Genomic DNA, 21,934 nt, shown 5'->3' with positions numbered 1-21,934 from the left:
ACCCAGGGATCGAATGGCAGGCCGGTTCTTTACCACTAGGGCCACGAAGTCTAGATCATTTCAATTTTTAATATTATAGTGACATATGATTAATAAACTGGTATATATATATATTCCTTTCTTTTAAATTATTTCCTGAAGATAAATTCTCAGGATGATGATAAACATGTCAAAGGGATGAACATTTAAATTCCTTGTATATACTGTTGTCTTGACAAAAATGTGACCAACATTATGGATTACCATAAACAGTTTTTTGTATACTGTTTACTTTGGTGGTGTTTTATTTTTAAAATTATTCATATGTGTATGTAGTTTATTTATCAATTGAACTGTTATTTTTTCTCATACATTTGTATGAATTCCTTTTTATTATGGCTATTAACCCTTTAACTATTACATTTAGTGACATTATTTCCCCTCAGTTTGTTTCCTCTCTTTATAATATAATAAAATGCTCACTCTGCATTTGATTCAAGATATCCAAAAGATTTATGGGAGCGTTTAGCATTTCTTGAGTTTCAATGTCTTCATGCAGGCAGAGTATTTTGTATTAAGGAATGATTTTGTATTAAGGAATAGGTTAGGGATTATGTAAAAACTTCTAAAATGAATAACAGGGGTATAAATATGCCAACCACGGCCAAAGGAATCATGTATTACAGACACAGGCCATCTCTCACCCTTCATTATATCGTGTAACAATTGGGTGGAGTTCCATGACAAAGTTATTTTTTCCTCTCCAACATGCTTTCTTTTGGCATCTATCCACCCTTTCTTAAAATAAAACACTAAATCTTGGAGAAGATTAGCAACTATTTGTTAACACGCACAAAAACCTTAGGGAGATTCAAATGTTAACACATGAAGTGTATTACTTCACTTACATTAAAATGTGTATTTGAAAAAAAAAATAAAAGCTGCTGTAAAATAGAGGAAGAAAATCTGGAGAAGAGAAAATAATCATAGGAGCAATAAGTAAGAAGAGAAGGATAAGATCAATACCCAAGGAACATGTCTGGTGAGCTTATATTTTTGCTATAAAAAGTGCAGGAGACCTGAGTTCAATCCCTGGGTCGGGAAGATCCCTGGAGAAGTGAATGGCTACCCACTCCAGTATTCTTGCCTGGAGAATCCCATGGACAGAGGAGCCTGGAGGGCTACAGTCCATGGCGTTGCAGAGTCAGACATGACAGAAACAACTTAGCACACATGCATACAATACAAAAGTTATACAATACAAAGACAGTGCACCATAGGAATCTTCAATCTCTCAAGTGGGTCACTGAAGACTATTTTTGTTTGGTTTTTAAAAAATATAGAAGTGGTTTTCCTTAATTTGGGTTATTGGAGTTAATTTTGTTTTGCCTTTTTTTTTTTAACTTTTAGAATTAACTTCATTGCCATATAATTTACATGCAATAAAATGCACCCGTTTTAAGTGTGTAATTAGATGAGTTTTAACAAATGTGTACACCTGTGAGACAAGATTAAGAACATTTCCTTCACCCTGTAGCCTTCTCTGCCCCAGTTAAACCTTGCTTCACCCCTCCCAGCTCCAGGTAACCACTGGTCTGCTTTCTACCACCGTGTGTTAGTTTTGCCTGTTCCATAATGCCATGTGAATAGGACCATATCCTCTTTTGAGTCTGCCTTCTTTCATTCAGCATAGGGTCTTTGAGATTCATCCATGTTATATGTATATATCAGTGGCTTGCTTTTTATTGCTGAGTAAAATTCAGTTTGGATAGATCACATCTTGTTTATGTATTCACTAGTTGAGGGACATTTGGTCATTTTCAGGTTTTGAAAACCATGAATAAAACTGATACAACCATCCTTCTATAAGTCTTTGTGTAGATATGTTTTCTCTTAAAATATCTAGTATAGTGTGATACTGAGTCGTAAAGTAAGTGTATATTTAACTATGCAGGAAACTGCCAGTTTTGCAAAGTAGTTTTGCCATTTTATACTCTCAGTAGCAATATACGGGAATTAGTATTTAAAGTCCTGATTTTTGAATTGTTTCAAAAAGTGGAAAAAGGTCATAAATTCTTTTTGCAAGTGGTTGACCATGTTTCTGAAAGATCCCATTGCTTGATATGTTAGCCCTTTATTTTAACAAAGAAAAAAATAAAAGGAAAGCAGAGTGGTATGATCTTACGCTGTTATCTCTTAAAAGCTGTATTTCCCAGGGAACTATAGTCCAATTCTTATCTTCTTTCAGTAGAGTTTCGTTACACGTGTAAGTATCACATTGATAATTTGCTGAACTTTGATATAATCTGCTATGAAATCATGACATATTGAGACCTTCTGGACCTTTGCAATGACAAAAATTTGATTTTTCTGCCATAGTACCTACCAAGTAATAGCAGACTAGGGCAGCATTCTGGACTGGTGGTGTGGTCTCAGCTACAAGTTATGTGACTTAAAGCAAGACATTTGCCTCTCTGGGCATAAGCCTAGGCTCTACCTTTGTAAAAGGCAGGACTGGTGGCTCAGATGGCAAAGAATCCCCCTGCAGTTTAGGAGACCCAGATTTGATCCCTTGGTCAAGAAGATCCCCTGGAGAAAGGGAATGGCTACCCATCCTGGTATTCTTGCCTGGAGAATTCCATGGACAGAGGAGCTTGGTGGGCCACAGTCCATGGGGTCTCAAAGAGTTGGACACGACTGAGCAATTAACATTATTACTACTACTAGGTAAATTCTGTACCAGCTCTAGAATTTTGTGACTCTAAATACAGGATGAAATTATTTTAAAATTATTTTTTCACCTACATATTACATGAGTATATTCCTTTAAAAAAGAAAATAGAGCATGCCAGATAGAGCCAAAGTTCCAGCCCCTTCACCTATACAGAACAGCCTTCAAGGAGCAGTTTCTCTAAAGAGAGGTGGATGTAGAGCCCTCATGGTAGGGCAGTGGGTCTCAGTGGATATGCAGCTGGTAGGACAGACTAAGTATTTTGCTAAGAATGACTAACTCAGAGGTATACAGTAAGAATATCATTTTCTCCTTTATTATTTCTACATGGGGTAGCAGCTTTCTTTATTTACACAAATAGATCTTTATGTTTGGCCAGTGGTGGGGAGGCTCACCTGACCAACTGGCCCCTATCTGGTCCTCATGTGTTTCCCCTTCTGTTTGGAGTTCTCTTATTTAGCCAACTGCTGCCACACAGAGCTGACTCTCAGGGAGGGATCTAACTTCTCCTATGAAATTCTTACCCTGGAAGGAACTTACGTCATTTCTTTGGTTCCTCTGAGGGTAGCTGAGATGATTGAAACTTTCAAAATGATTTACACTAACTACTAAAAGAGAACATGATGAAACAGATGTTTCATCCAACTTGTTTACAAGGCTCCGAATCTTTGTCCCACTTTCTATCAAAGAATCTCCCTTTTTCACCCTTAGGATTTTTTCTCTTCTATTGGGAGACTGTGAGCCACGCTGACTTATGAAGAGAAAGATCAGGTGGTAGGTAAGTGAGTTGACTATATTCCTCAAAACCACAGTACAGCTATAACCCTTGTTCAGATATCTGTGAAACTTGGTAATAACCTTCAAATGTAGAGTTCTCATTTCTCCCCTTGCTATAGGCTAAGCTAAAGGTCTCTCCTTATACTGTTTCTCCTTTTTTCACATACTTCCACCTTTCACATTTCTAATTCAGGGTTATTCTATGTGTTCATTTCAAACCAAATTCTCCTGGACATAGGGGAGAGGCCCAGGTGATCATGAAGTTCAATTTACTCTGTCAGTATTTTTCCAAATGCCACACACACAAAAATAGATGGGGTTTTTAACTAACAGCACTTTAAAGGTGTGCTTATGGAGTTTCCAGAACAATCTTCTTGGTGGTTTGTTTGATGCTTATCCCAATAAATGTGACCCTAAGTGCTTAGGAAGTGGCAATTGTATAACTTAGCTTTTCTGGTTTCTCTAACGAAAGGCAGCAGTAACTAAAATCAGTGTCTACACACAGAGTGGGAGAAAGCATGTTCCTGGTAAGAGTGGCAAGTGGCTCAATCCAGTCTATTGTTCCGTGGCCAATTATCACCAGCATTTATTGGGAGCCTAAGTACAGGGACCTGTATCATCAGCAACTGTGGCACATTACAGAAGAGCAATAACTTATTTCACTGACTCAACAGATATTCACTGAATGCCACATAAGAGAGGAGCAAAAAGGGAAATATGATTTATGGGTAATGTTCTTATCTTTGGGTTGGGTGTTGAACTCCAGCTGTTCATGAGGCTCTTAAATTAATTTTTTAATGTAATTTTTATATAGGATCAGGAACACAAAAGGTCACTGATGTTTTTGTGAACAGTTTAGTAATTTAGTTAAAACAAGAAAATGGGCAGGATATGGTTTTGGTTATAAAGGTGTCTATAACCTAAAGGGGGAAATTTGACAAACTCAGAGAATAATTTCATGCTGTCATATAACATATTGCTAAACCTAAATATCCTTGATTTCATGCCCAGTCACAGTACTGTAAGCCTACATCCTACTGCATAGCAAGAAGCAAAATCTTTTACAAAGTTTTTCATTGAAAATTTCTAAATGTGTATTTCTGAAGAATCCTGGGGAAATGCTTTAATGTGGCATAAAAGTCTTTCTTGTCTCAGGTCACCTTAGCCTCTGATCTGGCTTCCAAACGATGCTTTACTAATCTGATGTCTCACTTTTTGCCCCAGCAGCTCTTGCTTCTGCTTTGACCAGAAGAATCATCACTACCATATCTCTCAGTTTCCTCAGTAGTACCCAGGGTCAGTCAGTCAGTCAGTTCAGTCGCTCAGTTGTATCCAACTCTCTGCGACCCCACAGACTGCAGCATGCCAGGCCTCCCTGTCCATCACCAACTCCTGGAGTTTACTCAGACTCACATCCACTGAGTCAGTGATGCCATCCAACCATCTCATCCTCTGTCGGCCCCTCTTCCTCCCGCCTTCAATCTTTCCCAAAATCAGGGTCTTTTCAAATGAGTCAGGGACAAGTTTAACATTAAACAAGACTTCACCGATTGCTTGAGGATGAAGCACAAGGGAATAACAACATAAAGAACTTTAAGCTGCTTTCAGAGTCCACAAGCCCTAGTCCCTCTGAAGGCAAAAGTACGGGTGCCTCTCTTACCAGCTTCCAGCTGGCCCCAGTGTTCAGTTCAGTCCAGTCACTAGTCGTGTCCGACTCTTTGCGACCCCATGACCTGCAGCACACCAGGCTTCCCTGTCCATCACCAACTCCCGGAGTTTACTCAAACAAGTCCATCGAGTCGGTGATGCCATCCAGCCATTTCATCCTCTGTTGTCCCCTTTTCCTCCTGCCCCCAATCCCTCCCATCATCAGAGTCTTTTTCAATGAGTCAACTCTTCGCATGAGGTGGCCAAAGTACTGGAGTTTCAGCTTTAGCATCATCATTCCTTCCAAAGAACACCCAAGACTGATCTCCTTTAGAATGGACTGGTTGGATCTCCTTGCAGTCCAAGGGACTCTCAAGAGTCTTCTCCAACACCACAGTTCAAAAGCATCAATTCTTCAGCACTCAGCTTTCTTTATAGTCCAACTCTCACATCCATACATGACTATTGAAAAAACCATAGCCTTTACAAGATGGAACTTTGCTGACAAAGTAATGTCTCTGCTTTTGAATATGCTGTCTAGGTTGGACATAACTTTCCTTCCAAGGAGTAAGTGTCTTTTAATTTCATGGCTGCAGTCACCATCTGCAGTGATTTTGGAGCCCAGAAAAATAAAGGATGACACTGTTTCCACTGTTTCCCCATCTATTTGCTATGAAGCGATGGGACCAGATGCCATGATCTTCGTTTTCTGAATGTTGAGCTTTAAGCCAACTTTTTCACTCTCCTCTTTCACTTTCATCAAGAGGCTTTTTAGTTCCTTTTCACTTTCTGCTATAAGGGTGGTGTCATCTGCATATCTGAGGTTATTGATATTTCTCCTGGCAATCTTGATTCCAGCTTGTGCTTCTTCCAGCCCAGCGTTTCTCATGATGTATTCTGCAAAGAAGTTAAATAAGCAGGGTGACAGTATACAGCCTGGACGTACTCCTTTTCCTATTTGGAACCAGTCTGTTGTTCCATGTCCAGTTCTAACTGTTGCTTCCTGACCTGCATACAGGTTTCTCAAGAGGCAGGTCAGGTGGTCTGGTATTCCCATCTCTTTGAGAATTTTCCACAGTTTATTGTGATCCACACAGTCAAAAGCTTTGGCATAGTCAATAAAGCAGAAGTAGATGTTTTTCTGGAACTCTCTTGCTTTTTCGATGATCCAGCGGATGTTGGCAATTTGATCTTTGGTTCCTCTGCCTTTTCTAAAACCAGCTTGAACATCAGGAAGTTCATGGTTCACGTATTGCTGAAGCCTGGCTTGGAGAATTTTGAGCATTACTTTGCTAGCATGTGAGATGAGGGCAATTGTGCAGTAGTTTGAGCATTCTTTGGCATTGCCTTTCTTTGGGATTGGAATGAAAACTGACCTTTTCCAGTCCTGTGGCCACTGCTGAGTTTTCCAAATTTGCTGGCATATTGAGTGCAGCACTTTCACAGCATCATCTTTCAGGATTTGAAATAGCTCAACTGGAATTCCATCACCTCCACTACCTTTGTTCGTAGTGATGCTTTCTAAGGCCCATTTGACTTCACATTCCAGGATGTCTGGCTCTAGGTCAGTGATCACACCATCGTGATTATCTTGGTCATGAAGATCTTTTTTGTACAGTTCTTCTGTGTATTCTTGCCACCTCTTCTTAATATCTTCTGCTTCTGTTAGGTCCATACCATTTCTGTCCTTTATCGAGCCCATCTTTGCATGAAGTGCTCCCTTGGTATCTCTAATTTTCTTGAAGAGATCTCTAGTCTTTCCCATTCTGTTGTTTTCCTCTATTTCTTTGCATTGATTGCTGAGGAAGGCTTTCTTATCTCTTCTTGCTATTCTTTGGAACTCTGCATTCAGATGCTTATATCTTTCCTTTTCTCCTTTGCTTTTCACTTCTCTTCACAGCTATTTGTAAGGCCTCCCCAGAGAGCCATTTTGCTTTTTTGCATTTCTTTTCCATGGGGATGGTCTTGATCTCTGTCTCCTGTACAATGTTATGAACCTCCGTCCATAGTTCATCAGGCACTCTATCTGTCAGATCTAGTCCCTTAAATCTATTTCTCACTTCCACTGTCTAATCATAAAGGATTTGATTTAGGTCATACCTGAATGGTCTAGTGGTTTTCTCTACTTTCTTCCATTTAAGTTTGAATTTGGCAATAAGGAGTTTTGCTGACTGTATAGAGCTTCTCCATCTTTGGCTGCAAAGAATATAATCAATCTGATTTCGGCGTTGACCCTTACTACAGTCTTCGGCCCCAGTGTAGTAGGGATCAATTTATTTCTTCTCAATGGCAAGCCCTTTGCCCAGGAGCCTAGAGAGAGGAAATGCTTTCCCCTCATGCCAGGCTAAGGTTCATCTCCTTATCCTCTGCCCCAAGCTCTGAGTTTTCTTTAGGGATATTGACAGTGGTGTTATTCACTGTTTGCCAGAATTTTATCTCTCTCTGTATTTGTGTGGTTTAATCCAATCTCAAACCACCTCAAAGACATCAGAATACTATTACCAACAGAAGTTAGTTTCCCCAAATCTGCATCATTCAGTTCTAAATTACAAGCAATGAAGAACAAGTCTTTGGAGAAAATCTTGAACTTTTCTCATTCTTACTACAGTCTTTTGCTCCCCAAATGCTGCCAAGCAATTGCTCAAAGAATAATACATAGAATGTTGGAAATTACATTTCAGAGGCAAAGAATTCTAAAATCAAATATTTCACTCTCAAACATAATTTTTCAGACTTAGAACTGCAAAAATGTCACTCTTTACTAAAAGTGCATAACTTCTCACCTTAAATTCACTTTACTTATCTGGTGAACAACTGAGGAACAAGTGAGTTCAAATTGATTTTTGCTGAGTCTTCATCTTAGAAAGCAAAAGTTTCCAGCAACTTTTAAGATAGCACTCCCCTCCCCATGCCGATTCCATCACCTATTCCCCCCCTCCTCCCAAATTTCAGGCTTCAGTCTAAAGCCAGCATACTTGTTATATAAACACGCATATTCAAAACAAATGCTTTAGATAAATGAAAAGAGTATGTAATGCACGCCCAAATATCTTATTTCCAAAATGGCTCTGGGATCCTTAATGAGTTCTAATTTCCTAGCCTTCACCTTTTACACATCCATAAAATCTGCCCTGTCTCGTAAACGCTGTTGGGAACTCCTTGTTCAGAAACTGATTCATTCCCATTCCCCGCACAGTGCCTGACAAAGCGTAGGCGCCCAATAATGAATGAATGAGTTTGTAGAAGGAAGGCGGGGAAAAGGTTAGTTTTTTCTAGATAGGACTAGGAGAACTACAATGGCTACAAAACAACAAAAAAACACAAACTTGGACAAACGCCTACTCTTGGCTCTCCGAGTCCAGAAGACCAAATTACGTCCCGCCCACGGGCGAGAAACGGGAAATACTACTGCTTAGGAAAACCGGAAGTGCCTGGTCACGCCCCGCGCATGCGTCCATCCGTTCTGCGTGCACTTCCTACACTTATCCAGTCATCCAGTGAGAAAGCAGAGACTCAGACCCCTGCAGACCCCGGCGTCGTTAGTCCCCGCCCTATCGACGTCGCGCATGCGTCCTGGGTCGGTCCGATAGCTCTGAGGCGGAGCGAAAGGACAGATTTTCTTCTTATTCCCGCCCCTCTTCGTTCCCCACCTGCCACGTACTGGGCCCGAGCTCTCGCTAGGCTTGGTGGGTCAGTGCGATTGGTCGGGGCCCGTGCGAGTCTGCCAGCGAGGTGCGGCGGCCCCGGAGGGCAACCGAGTGGGCTGTGACCGCAGCCTTCCCCCAACGCCCCAGAGCCCGACGGTGGCGGCCTCGCACGGGGTCGGATCAGCGGAGACCCGCGGAGGGGCGGCAGTGGCGGCCTCGGGAAGACGGTATGGCCGCTGGAGACGGGGTCGCGGCAGATTTCTCCGGCCAGGCTGGCCGGGAGACGTGGAAACGCTGCGAGGGCCTCGTTCGAACCGGCGAGCGCGGGGCGGGTGGGGTCGGAGGGGTCGTGGGAAGGCTCTGGAGACCGAGGACTGAGGCCGGGCCGGGCCTCGCCTCGAGGAGAGGCCACGGCGGGGGAGGGGCGGAGTGGGGGTGCCACTGGCCACCGTGGCAACGAAGCGGACCTATGGGGAGCTTTAGGAGGTGTTTGTGCCAGCAAGAACATTTGTGTCGATCGCGCTTGGCTCCAAGGCGTCGGACAGCCGGAGGGAGCGGAGAGGGACTTTTGGAGATCTGGGGTGGTCCAGTGCCTAACCCTCAGAGGTGCTTGAAAGGGTGAGAAGTGGGGAGAATGGCGCCTATGGGAATTAGTTGATTGGGGGTCGCCTGGGGAAGCCTTGTTCCTTGACCGTATTAGTGCTTCATCAAGCGCCGTCTGGAGGCCAAACCCAGTCTAGTAGTGGTGATGACAACTAACTTTTCAAGAGTTTACTTTGCTAGGCAATGTGCTAAGTAGTTTAAATTCACAGTCTCATTTAATCGTTACAAGGATTCTTCCAAATTTAGATATTCCCATTTTGCAGTTGACGAAGGTGAGACTTTAAGAAGTATTTCCTGAGGTCACGCAGCTAGTGGGAGAAATCTTTACCATCAACGCTGTCTCTGGGTCAGGCAGAATTTGAGGCCCCTTGCATTCTTTGGAGTACTCGAAGGTTGGTTTTGTTTAGGGTTTCTTAAAGGAAATTTCTACCCTCTGGAGTTGCCTAAGCAAATTCACTGAACAGGGCCCTCACCACAGGGCTGGTGGAGCTGGAGGTTTGGTCACTGAACCTGGATCCTGGTTCAAAGAGGCAGGCTTTTTACATGTTTCCTTGGGCATGTCACTTTACTGTCCAGTTCTGAGAACAGTGTTCCTGTTGGAAGATTTCATAAGTTAGTGGCCGAGTCATTTCTGGCCTTCAGAGGGAGTAGGGCAAAGACACGATGAAAGGAGAAATGGGGAGCTGAAAAAGCTGTGAGGATGTCACCAGCAGCCCTGGGAACTAGTAGTTCATAGCAGTCTCTACTTTGTGATTGAGGCTAGAGAAAAAGAGGACCTGGATTCTACAGTTACATAAAAAATAGGGTGATGGGATTTTCTCTGGAAGAGAGAATTTCGAGGTGCTTTTGTTTTTGTGATAACCTGTTTTATACCATAACTTATGGCAATGACTGCACAAAATGGAGACAGCCTTAGGAAAGAAGACCTGGTTCCTGGCCACAGGTAGTTTACAGTCCAAGAGAAGCACTAGCCAGTAAGTGAATTCGCAGGCAAACATGGCAGGTGTCAAGTATTTAAAAAGGGGCTCATATTTTCAGAGTCATTGGAACTGGGCAACAATTCCTTTATGATCAAAAGGATTATATCAGTTATATTCACTGTTGGAAATGTCTCTATTTAGGGTTATGTCAGTTGTAGGGAGTCATCTCTAGCTAGTGTGAAGGCTTGACTTAGGAACTGACCTGATAGTACTGCCTTTTTTTAATCTATCAGAACTTTATCACTTGTTATTCATGTTTTGTTTAGGGAACAAAAAGTATTAAAAATCTTTACTTACTGTATGTCAGGCACTATTCTAGAAGCTACTGAGAATAGGTAGTACTATCCTGCTGGAGCTAAGCCCTGGTCCTTCAACTACATTATTGGCAGTTTACACATCCTGTAGGGAAGAGAAGATTACATAGATTGATTTGAAGTTCTTTATTACTCTCAGGCTGCAAGACAAACAAAGAGAAATCTTAACCATCTTACTGAAGTAATTATATTTCAGAACTTGGCACGCAGTAGGTATTTAAGTGTTTGCCAAATGAAGAGGGCTGGTTTGGCTCACAGGTGAAGGGGGGTTGTATGGAGGTTTCAGTTAATCCAAGTCTTTAGGAAATGTCCATCCTCAGAATTGGCAGATAAAACACTGACTGTATTCTCTTTCTATGTTAAGACATGCGTAGCATCTGGATGGTAGAACATAGTACACTCTGTTCTTAACTGACCTTAGAGTGTTAGATTCTGTATTTAATGCACCATTTTAAGATGGGCATTAAAGATTCATTCATAGAATTAATTTGTTCAGAGGATGTCAAGGGAGTCTAGAGACAATAATAAGTACTTAATTGGAAGGACATGTGGCATTTGTATGAGGATACTAGGGCATTTATGTATACTACTGATTAAATGAATTAGGATTCATGAAAACTTCCTTCAAATATTTGAAGTGTTGGTGTGTTGGGGGCCAGGTAGAGTGCTTTCACACACACAAAGGAGCAGATGTAGAGAACTAGGAAAACTAAATATGTTAATAAAATAACACATTTAAGAGAAGAAAGTAGAATGCTCCTAGTAGAAAAGCATAGTTTTGAAACCAGAATGTGACCAGTAGGAAATGCTCTGTGGTTACAAATAATGTGTTCATGAACATCTTGGTCTCGGAAAGAAGAGATAGGCCTTGAGAAGAAGAGATATTAACATATTAATTAAGCGAAAGTGTATTTTCTGTTGTTATACGATAATGGTATAAATTACTAGAGACTGCAGACATTATTTTGAATTTAGAATTGCAAAGTCATTATAGGAGAAGCACGCTGAATACCTAAGATTAAGATAAAACCCAAGAAGGCAGAATTCAATAGCAAGTTAGTATTTAGTTCTCTGACACTGTCTTATTTTTAAGGGTGCTGTCTAATCACACATACTCAGGATTGGGGATGGGAGCGTTACGGAGGATGGAGAAACAATAGTGGACAGTTTTTTAGAAAGCTCAGGAGGATGTCACTGATTTCTTCTTTATCCTCAAGTTCTGAAAATAAGAAAATTGGAGAAAATGCTCATGTGGTCTGTCTTATTTTAGCGAGAAAATTTTGAAACTATTTTAGTGTTCTCACATACTTTGCTCTTCAGGGTTAGCATTTAATATACACATGCTAGTAGGGTTTGGAAGCTAGTATTTAATGATTGTCCTTCTTTTAATGACTGTAGAATAATTAACTGTGCTAGGCACTGTTCTAGGCTCCAGAAATAACAGTGAACAAAACCATTTATTTCCCTGTTTTCTAGTGGAAAAGAATAAAAATTAATACTTTTTAAATGTTTGGTAGTGATTAGTGCTTTGCAGAAAATGAAGCTGAATAAGAAAGTGACAGTAAAGCCATTTTAAATTAGATAGCCAGGAAAAACCTCTGAGAAGTTAGCATTTGATCAGAGATCTGAATCATGTGAGGGGTGTGAAAAGGGGTCAAGGTTAAGGAAGCAGCAAGTGCCAAGTCTTGAGAAGGAGATGGTAAAATCTGAGTGTAGCAGAGTGGCCAGGGAGAGAGGTGGGAAATGAAGTTAAATCAGACCTTGACCTTGTAGTTCTGGCTTTTATCAAGAGTGAGATGAGACTCTATTGGAAGATTTTAAAGTAGTTATACTCAGTTCAGTTCAGTCACTCAGTCATGTCTGACTCTTTGCGACCCCATGAATCGCAGCACGCCAGGCCTCACTGTCCATTACCATTTCCTGGAGTTCACTCAAACTCACATCCATCGAGTCGGTGATGCCATCCAGCCATCTCATCCTCTGTCGTCCCCTTTTCCTCCTGCCCCCAATACCTCCCAGATTTTATTTAACAGGATAACTCTGATGTGTTGAGGGTACTTTTGTTAAGCATTTTACATAGAAATGTATCTCAAATAGTTCCCATTTGTGTTCTCTTTCATTAGAGGTCATTTCTATGTAAAACCATCAAAATTGCCTTTATAGGTCGTGCCATTTGACGGCCTCTAAACCCTTCAGTTCAGACAGTAAAGCATCTACCTGCAATGCGGGAGACCTGGGTTCGATCCCTGGGTCGGGAAGATCCCCTGGAGAGGGAGATGGCAACCCACTCCAGTATTCTTGCCTGGAGAATCCCATGGACGGAGGAGTCCATGGGGTCGCAAAGAGTTGGACACGACTGAGCAACTTCACTCACTCACTCACTCACTCACTTGTTAAGCAAACAAAGGTAAAAGGCAGACAGACCAGTTAGGAGTCTTTTGCAGTAATCCAGGCAAGAGATGATGGTGGCTTGAATTAAGTTGATAGAGGTGAAGAGTAGACCTCTAGACATATTCTGAAAGTTGTGGCAGCTATATTCATTGGCAATTTGGTATATGTAAAGTGTGCGGGAAAGAGAGGAACTAAGTTTTTTTTTTTTGTTTATTTTGAATATCTTAGGAGAATTGTCATTAATAGAGATGGAGAAAACTACAAGAGAAGCACACTTTGAGGGGAAGATCAGGATTTTGTTCTAGACATGTTAAGTAAGAAATCTAAATCAGATGAGCAGTTAAATATATGGGTAAAATAATAACAGACAAAATAATAAAAGTTATTTTTTTATGCACATAATAAAACCAGTTCCAGACTATTTTACCATAAATATGGTAACATTGGAACAGTGAATTTCCTTTGAAACTGAGAATTTCTTAGATTCTAATAGATGGGGAAACAGTAGAAACAATGTCAGACTTTATTTTGGGGGGCTTCAAAATCACTGCAGATAGTGACTGCAGCCATGAAATTAAAAGATGCTTACTCCTTGGAAGGAAGGTTATGACCAACCTAGATAGCATATTGAAAAGCAGAGACATTACTTTGCCAACAAAGGTCCGTCTAGTCAAGGCTATGGTTTTTCCTGTGGTCATGTAAGGATGTGAGAGTTGGACTGTGAAGAAAGCTGAGCGCCAAAGAATTGATGCTTTTGAACTGTGGTGTTGGAGAAGACTCTTGAGAGTCCCTTGGACTGCGAGGAGATCCAACCAGTCCATTCTGAAGGAGATCAGCCCTTTGGAAGGAATGATGCTAAAGCTGAAACTCCAATACTTTGGCCACCTCATGCGAAGAGTTGACTCATTGGAAAAGACTCTGATGCTGGGAGGGATTGGGGGCAGGAGGAGAAGGGGACGACAGAAGATGAGATGGCTGGATGGATGGCATCATTGACTTGATGGACGTGGGTCTGAGTGAACTCTGGGAGATGGTGATGGACAGGGAGGCCTGGCGTGCTGTGATTCATGGGGTCGTAAAGAGTTGGATACGACTGAGCGACTGAACTGAACTGAATAGTAGCTTTGCTTTTTAGCTTTTTAAGTATGTTTTATAGCTATTTAATCATCAAGATCATTTTGTCAGTCTTTCTCTAGAGTTATATATATACAACATCCTGGAGTCCACCATGAATGGGCAGTTGGATCTGAGTGGGAAACTAATCATAAAAGCTCAACTTGGGGAGGATATTCGACGAATTCCCATTCATAATGAAGATATTACTTATGATGAGTTAGTGTTAATGATGCAGCGAGTCTTCAGAGGAAAACTTCTGAGTAATGATGAAGTTACAATAAAATATAAAGATGAAGGTAAGAGTATTTCTCAAGTTTTTAGAAGTTTAAATATTATATGTGTTCTTTTGCCCATTTTTCATTGAACTCCAAATAAAAATTCTGTTTCCTCCTATGGTAATTGAGTACCACTTTCCTTTACTTAAGGGAATGCTCATGTAGTTAGTTATAAGTTAAAAATTTGCCAAGTGATTTATTATTAGAAAGGGGTTTTAAGTGATAGGATACTGTCACACATTTTTACAAGCCATTTGTTTTTCTTTTATGCCTGTACAATTCTGGCTTCCTTTTTGCTTTAAAACCAAACTTACACTCATATTTCCTAAAGTGAAAGGGATGGTAGTACATTTTGAATGAGAAAGTATTCGTGAAAGTATGGAAAAGTATGGAAAAGCTGATTTTTTGCAGGAATTTTCAGAGCACGTAATATGCTGAAGTACTTTCTCAGTTTATGCAGTGTTCCCAGGCTAATTTGATTACAAAACTTTTTATGGAGATGGGTTTTACCTGACAAATATATCATCAACGACATAGTGGAATTATATTAGTAGACTGTCGTTTCTCTTTTTTGAAACATAAAGCATTTGTTTATTATTGGTATAATCAAGGCAAAATCTCTTTAAAAAATTGGCCTTGATAATGAAAATATAATCAGAATCATTATTCCTGCATTTACAGTTTGTTCTCTGCTGTTCCGACTGCAGGGTTTCACACCTGCCTCAGTAGACTCTATTTCTTTTTCTTTTGATCTGTCATCTTTGTTAACATCTCTAATGAAATTGGGCTTTAGGTGGTTACGAGTATCTTTACTACTGCTGAATTTATTTCCAGTCTGTTTCATCTTGATCTCAACACTTGGCACTGCTATCCTCAGCATCGTTTTATAAATACTCTTACTTCTCTGACACTGTGCTATCTCAGTTTTCTTATTCCTAATAGCTTCTGTGTTTCTCTCTGCGTGTTGGTTTAAAGTAATGTCAGCTGTTAGTATAAAAATCTTAAAATCTCAGTGGTTTAACGTTCAAGAAATTATTCAGGGGCCCAGGTTGACATAAGCTCTGATGTCTTCAGTACATGGCTTACAAGCTCACATGCATTCAGCAAGCAGATGCATGAAGATGGAGTATAGAGGATCACATGGGAGATTGTATTCTCTAGGCCTTGAGGTGGTTTATATTTCAGCTCACATCACATTGACCAGACCCCAGTCACATGACTGTGCTGAGATGTTAGTGGGTTGGGAACTTGTCCCTGCTTGGTTAGCCACTTTACAACAACTTAGCCTGTGGAAGGAGAGTATAAATCACTGATGGTCAACTAAGCCAATTATTTCACTAGAGGTATAATATGCCTTTCATTTTTTCAATATTTCATATAATATTGAAAAGTGGAAGTGTTAGGCGCTCAGTTGTGTCCGACTCTTTGCAACCCATGGACTGTAGCCTGCCAGGCTCCTCTGTTTATGGAATTCTCTAGGTAAGAATACTGGAGTGGATAGTTATGCTCTCCTCCAGGGGATCTTCCTGACCCAGGGATTGAACTCACATCTCTTGTGTCTCCTGCGTTGGCTGCTGCTGCTACTGCTGTTAAGTCGCTTCAGTTGTGTCTGACTCTGTGCGACCCCATAGACAGCAGCCCACCAGGCTCCTCTGTCCCTGGGATTCTCCAGGCAAGAACACTGGAGTGGGTGCCATTTCCTTCTCCAATGCATGAAAGTGAAAAGTGAAAGTGAAGTCGCTCAGTCGTGCCCGACTCTTAGCGACCCTGTGGACTGCAGCCTACCAGGCTCCTCCATCCATGGGATTTTCCAGGCAAGAGTACTGGAGTGGGGTGCCATTGCCTTCTCCGTCTTGCATTGGCAGGCATATTCTTTACCAGCTGAGTCACAGGGGAAACCCCTTCATCTAATGTTACCCAAAACAAATTTTTGAGGGTCATCCTTGTTAAGAAACAAAAAAGGAGAGCGTTTTCTTATTCTCTTCCCTAGTAACGGACTCTGGGAGTTGGTGATGGACAGGGAGGCCTGGCGTGCTGCCTTTCTAGGGTCGCAAAGAGTCGGACACAACTGAGCAACTGAACTGATCTAGTAACGTCATCTATTTACAATATATTGATTATCCCGTTTGACTTCCAAATGTGTGTGTAAATGTGATGAGTTTGTTCTTTTTTTTGTTTGACTTTACAACTCAAGTTTTTAATGGTTTTACCTGAGATGATTTGCTTTTACCTCAGAGCTGGCAGTGGACTTGGGCAAACTCCGGGAGATAGTGGGGGACCAGGAGGCCGGGTGTGCTGCAGTCCATGGAGTTATAAAGAGTTGGACACGACTTAGTGACTGTACAACAAAGCCTGAGATGATTTGCTCTTACCTCAGAGTTGGCATATCTTAAATGAACTTTACTATTTTACTGCCTTTCTTTTAACTCATTTTTGTTTATGGAAGGGTCAGCCAACTCCTTCTTTAAAGGATCACATAATATTTTAGAATTGTGGGTCCTATAAGGCCTTGCTAATCTTTTTTGTAGACCTTTTAAAAATATAAAAAACTATCCTTAGTTTGAATTCTTTAAGCCAGAATTTATCCATTGATTGCAGTTTGTAACTCCCTAGCTTAGGGTATCCTCGTTGAAACTGTCTTCTACATCTGGTTATCACATTGAATTTGTTTTTCATTGTGTTTTTGAGTGCTTTTTTAAATTATACAGATTTGTGTTCCATAGACTGTATTGTGTACTAGTTTAGAGAGCTGACTTAGGTAAAGAATTCCTGATGTCATAGATACTCTTTATTTCTGTTGGGGAAATCAGAAAAGAAAAAATCAGTTATAGAAAATTTCCTTCTTTTACACATGTACTTAAAAATATGTTTATGAGTAGAATCCCTAAAGTTGAGCATTAGATGTGTGTGTTGTGAAAAAAAAAAACCCAAAACATTGGTCTGCTGTAAAGAGAAGATAAAACTCTCAGTTATGGCTTTTATTGCCATCTTTATCCAAAATAACCGGCCTAATCAGTGTTAAAATTGGTGTACAGAGCATGGCTGGAGCAGCCTCTCAGCCTCCCCATGACAGCCCTGCTCCCCCAGCTGTGTCTGTGAGGATACCTTGGAATGGCTTCTCTTCTGTTTTTTCTCTAGCCATTTTTTTCCCTAGCCCTTTGAAAGCTTTTGAACAGGCAATTGATATGCTGATTATAGTATTCTTTATCCTTGGGATCTAGGGGATTTCAGAATCTTGTGTACAGGAATATTTTTCCTGAGGAGAATTGATGGTTTTCATGTTAGTGTTGAGATGATTGGGGACCTGACTCAACTGTCTACCCATTTATTAGAACAATTTTGCAGAAAAAAAAATTTTGCAACCTTTTTAGTTACTGTTATATATGGCTTCCCCTCCGTTTGTGTCAGTGGTGTTTTACTGTGCTTAGAATTAAAATTTGAATCTTGACAATTATTATTACCTTGATTTCTGGTAAATATATTTAAATATTTTAGAATAGAAAAGATTTCAATCTAAACTGTAATTTCCTCCAGGTGATTAGTAAAAGATTACATTAATCTTAGATATGTGTTGGCTCGTCTTATGAGAATAAGATAAATATCTTGCCATGAAAGAAATAAAATTAATTTAGTATTCTTTTGGATAAATACGTCTTCCCTAAATCCTTTATGCTTAAAGGTTTTATGGAAGATTCTCTATGCTCTGTGATCCACATTTTGCATTTTAATTGATATATATCCTAGCTTACTACTGATGCAAATCTGAAATTTTTATTTGTTTCAGATGGAGATCTTATAACAATTTTTGATAGTTCTGACCTTTCCTTTGCAATTCAGTGTAGTAGGATACTGAAACTGACATTATTTGGTAAGTGCTAAACTTTCTAATATATTTACTCTTCTTTGTATTTTTATGAAATACTTTTTCTGCTGCGTCACTTCAGTCGTGTCCGACTCTGTGCAGCCCCATAGACGGCAGCCCACCAGGCTCCCCTGTCCCTGGGATTCTCCAGGCAAGAACACTGGAGTGGGTTGCCATTTCCTTCTCCAATGCATGAAAGTGAAAAGTGAAAGTGAAGTCGCTCAGTCGTGCCCGACTCTTAGCGACCCTGTGGACTGCAGCCTACCAGGCTCCTCCATCCATGGGATTTTCCAGGCAAGAGTACTGGAGTGGGGTGCCACTGCCTTCTCCAGAAATACTTTTTAGTTTATTCCTTTTAAAGATTCAAAATTAAGTGATAATTTTTTCTTCTATATCATAATTTTTAAATTTTAAGGCTTAACTATATCCTTTGAAGATAAATAGAAAGTAGACATATTTTAAATAACTCATCTGCTGTTACCTTAAATAATAATGTATGCCACTTGTATAAGTGTTTCCAGGATTGAAAATAATTTCAGGGTTAAAACTGCAATTTAGTTTAGTTCTTTAAGAATATATAATTGTTTTCCAATGTAGTATGTTTTTACTTATTCTCAGGGTTTAATGTATAGGACTGATACATGAGTTTGAGCAAGCTCCAGGAGTTGGCGATGGACAGGGAGACTTGGTGTGGTGCAGTCCATAGGGTCGCAAAGAGTCGGACACAACTAAGTGACTGAACTGATACTTTTTTTAGACATTGTTTTTTTAAGTAGTATTTCAAGATCTGAGATAGTTCTGATTAAAAAACAAATATAAGACTAAATTTAATCTTATAGATTTTATTTTCTTACAGATCATGACAGATGTGCAAGGCAGAACACTAAAGGGAAAAGATAGGAATGATTGCAAAGTTAAAGTAGTAGCATGATTATATGAAAAAAAATGTGGACTTTTTTCCTGGATGTTTTGGTTAGCATTTTTAAAAATTATGTAGCACTGACTCACCCATTTCCATGAAATAGGATCAATGGCCAGTTGATTTAATTTGTATTTATTTCATCTCCATCTAAGAAGGGTGAATATGAATCACTTTAAAATGCTAATAACAAAAACTACTAAATTAAAAAAAAATAAAACACATCCCTTTACAATATTGAGTCTAAAAACCTAACCACTATTGGCCAGCTATCAGGCATTAGGTAAACCGAAAATCTTCATCTCAAACACTGAGAATGTACTGGATAAACAATACTGCATATATTTTTTGAATTACACACCTGAGCTTGCTCAGGAACGTGAGGAAGATGTCAGGGACCAAAATATAATTGAAATTAAAAACCAGGGCCTTAAGTACCAAAAGCTGAGGCTTGGGATGCTTTTGGTGGTAATGCTGAAGGTTTTAGTCTGCATAATCTAAGGACTTGTCACTTGGTGTCTTCATGGTATAGGTCTTGTGTCCTAGACCCTCAATGACTATACTCTCAAAAAGCAGATTGTAGAAGAAAAATATCTCTTCATTGGTAGAGGAAAAGTCAAGAAACTGATAAAGAAACTCTGATATATCCTGAGCTATTAGGGATTAGCTATTAAGGATTTATAACCATGGTCCTTTGGGAACTCCCAAAACCGGATACCACCATGAAAAGTGCAAGAAACAAAGGCAGAAATCTTCTCTGGAGGGTATATGTTCTCAATCCAAACAACATAGGCTTCTCAAAGATAAAATCCTATTGATGAATTTAGAGTTTAAAACTGTAGGACACATAAAACATCCATGTAAACAAGAAACAATGGGTACAACTAATAGTGGGATTAGATTTCTAAGAACTTAGTAGAAGTGTTAATAAATTATGTATTGTTATTAGACATAAAAGAAGAAGAACTAGGCATTATGGAAAAAACATTAAAAAAAACTTAAGGTAAATAAATAGCAAGAATCTATTGTATAGAGAATTATATTCAATATCTTGTAATAACCTATAATGGAAAAGAATCTGAAAAAAGAATATAAACACACACATATATATACACATATATGTGTATAACTGAATCATTTTGCTGCACACCTGAAAAAGGAAAAATTTGTAATCATAAGAGAACTGTTAATACTCTTCTTTCCAAAACTGATAGATCAAGCAGCCTCAAAATTTAAGCAAAATAGATACAGGCTTGATCGTGTGCATTTAGCAATCAGGACAGGATTCAGTTTTGTTTTAGTGCATTTGGACATTTATAAAAGTTGACCATCTGCTAGGTTTTCCAGTGAGTCTCAGTATCAGAGAAGGAATATGTTAGAGATCATTTCCTCTGGTTTTATTAGAAACTATTGGGCAAAAAAGATAACCCAAACTCCCATATTTTTGAAGATAAAAATACGCTTTTAAGTAACATACCATAGAAGAAATCAAATTAGGAGTTAAATTTCAAATTAGTGAAGAGTTTTACATGACAAAGTTTTTAGAGTGTGCTAAAGCTAAATACAAAAAGGATAGTGTAAGTCCAGATAACTTAGAAAAAAGAAAATAATAAAAAGCAGAAATGAACTAGAAGTTGGGGGAATTGAAGGGATCAGCAATTTTGAAGATATACAACTAGCAAACCTCTATCTATTAAGTTTAAAAGGCAGAAGTAAGCAATATTAGGAGTGAAAGGGAGTTTAACCTCAAATACTAATACATTGCTGTGAAGGAGAATGAGCACCTTGGAGAACAATAGCATATCAGTAAAAATGTGTTAGAAAGAATTTTTTGTAGGGCTTGAGTTTGTGTTAGATGGTTTTGCATAAGGTTGAAGTAATGGGGCTTTGCTCTAGATTGGCTGTTGTCAGGAAGTACGGGTTGTCCTATGATTAGGTAGTAATCCCATGATTTATGATTTACCTATTAGGTAGTAGTCCTATGATTTATCTTACTAAATCTTATCCAGAAAATATGGGGAGTAAATGGAGGCTAAAGCTTGCAATTGGTAAAATAGTGTCACTCATAATTAGCCAGGGATGTTTGGTCATTTTTGTGACATTCTGGTCAATGTTCTTGTGTCTAAGTTCTCACATGATTATGGATTGGCTTTCTTTTTTGTCTTGAGCTATATCAGTCCCAGAGTGATCTTTAATAATAGTTGGTGGTGTTCTTTATTTGCTTTAAAAAAAAAGATTTATTGAGATGCAGTTGATGTACTGTTGGTATGTTCTGAAATTGTTTATGTTCAACAACCTACATGGGAATACTATGCCAGCTTTTAGAGCAACACAAAAGCCTGTCTTACAGTACAGGGCCAGTTCTTAGCTTTCAGGAGCTGCTTTGCTTCTTTTCAGCTATTAAAGGAAAAACAGTAATACCCAGTAAAAGCCAATAATTGATACAGGTAGGAAATTATATTGAACTTTCTCATAAATATATAGGTAGTATGTAAAATACTGATGGATTAGCTTTTAAAGCTTATATTGATGTTTGAAACATATTCTACAAAAAATCTCCTTGAACCTTTATTTTGAAGTAGATGTCCTTTTCTAGTTTGATGCTTTAGGAATTTGTAAATATGTAAGATACACACACACACAAATTGTAAGTATATAAAATGCATAAAAAGTTTAATTTTTGAACTCTTACT

General features: G+C 39.4%; 1 protein-coding gene across 7 annotated transcripts in view; it reads left to right on the top strand.

Moving 5' to 3' along the window:
• Positions 1-8,851: 8,851 nt before the first annotated feature.
• Positions 8,852-21,934, top strand: part of TFG (trafficking from ER to golgi regulator) — a 32,472-nt gene continuing 19,389 nt past the window's right edge. For 4 of the 7 annotated variants that reach the window (XM_086409839.1, XM_086409831.1, XM_086409823.1 and 1 more), the window contains exons 1-3: positions 8,852-9,008; positions 14,255-14,481; positions 18,245-18,328. In XM_086409839.1, the coding sequence (XP_086265965.1) occupies positions 14,298-14,481; positions 18,245-18,328 (268 nt within the window). In that variant the 5' untranslated portion in view covers positions 8,852-9,008; positions 14,255-14,297. Of the gene's footprint in view, positions 9,009-9,250; positions 9,400-14,254; positions 14,482-18,244; positions 18,329-21,934 lie in introns of those variants that run through there. The other 3 variants (XM_086409861.1, XM_086409850.1, XM_086409873.1) reach the window with 2 other exon arrangements.

The sequence above is a fragment of the Bos grunniens genome, chromosome 1 (assembly GCF_055505025.1).
Source record: "Bos grunniens cultivar Pamir isolate PY7600 chromosome 1, Bosgru_T2T1.0, whole genome shotgun sequence".
NCBI classification, from domain to species: Eukaryota; Metazoa; Chordata; class Mammalia; order Artiodactyla; family Bovidae; genus Bos; species Bos grunniens.
This window is presented reverse-complemented; position numbering and strand designations above follow the sequence as displayed.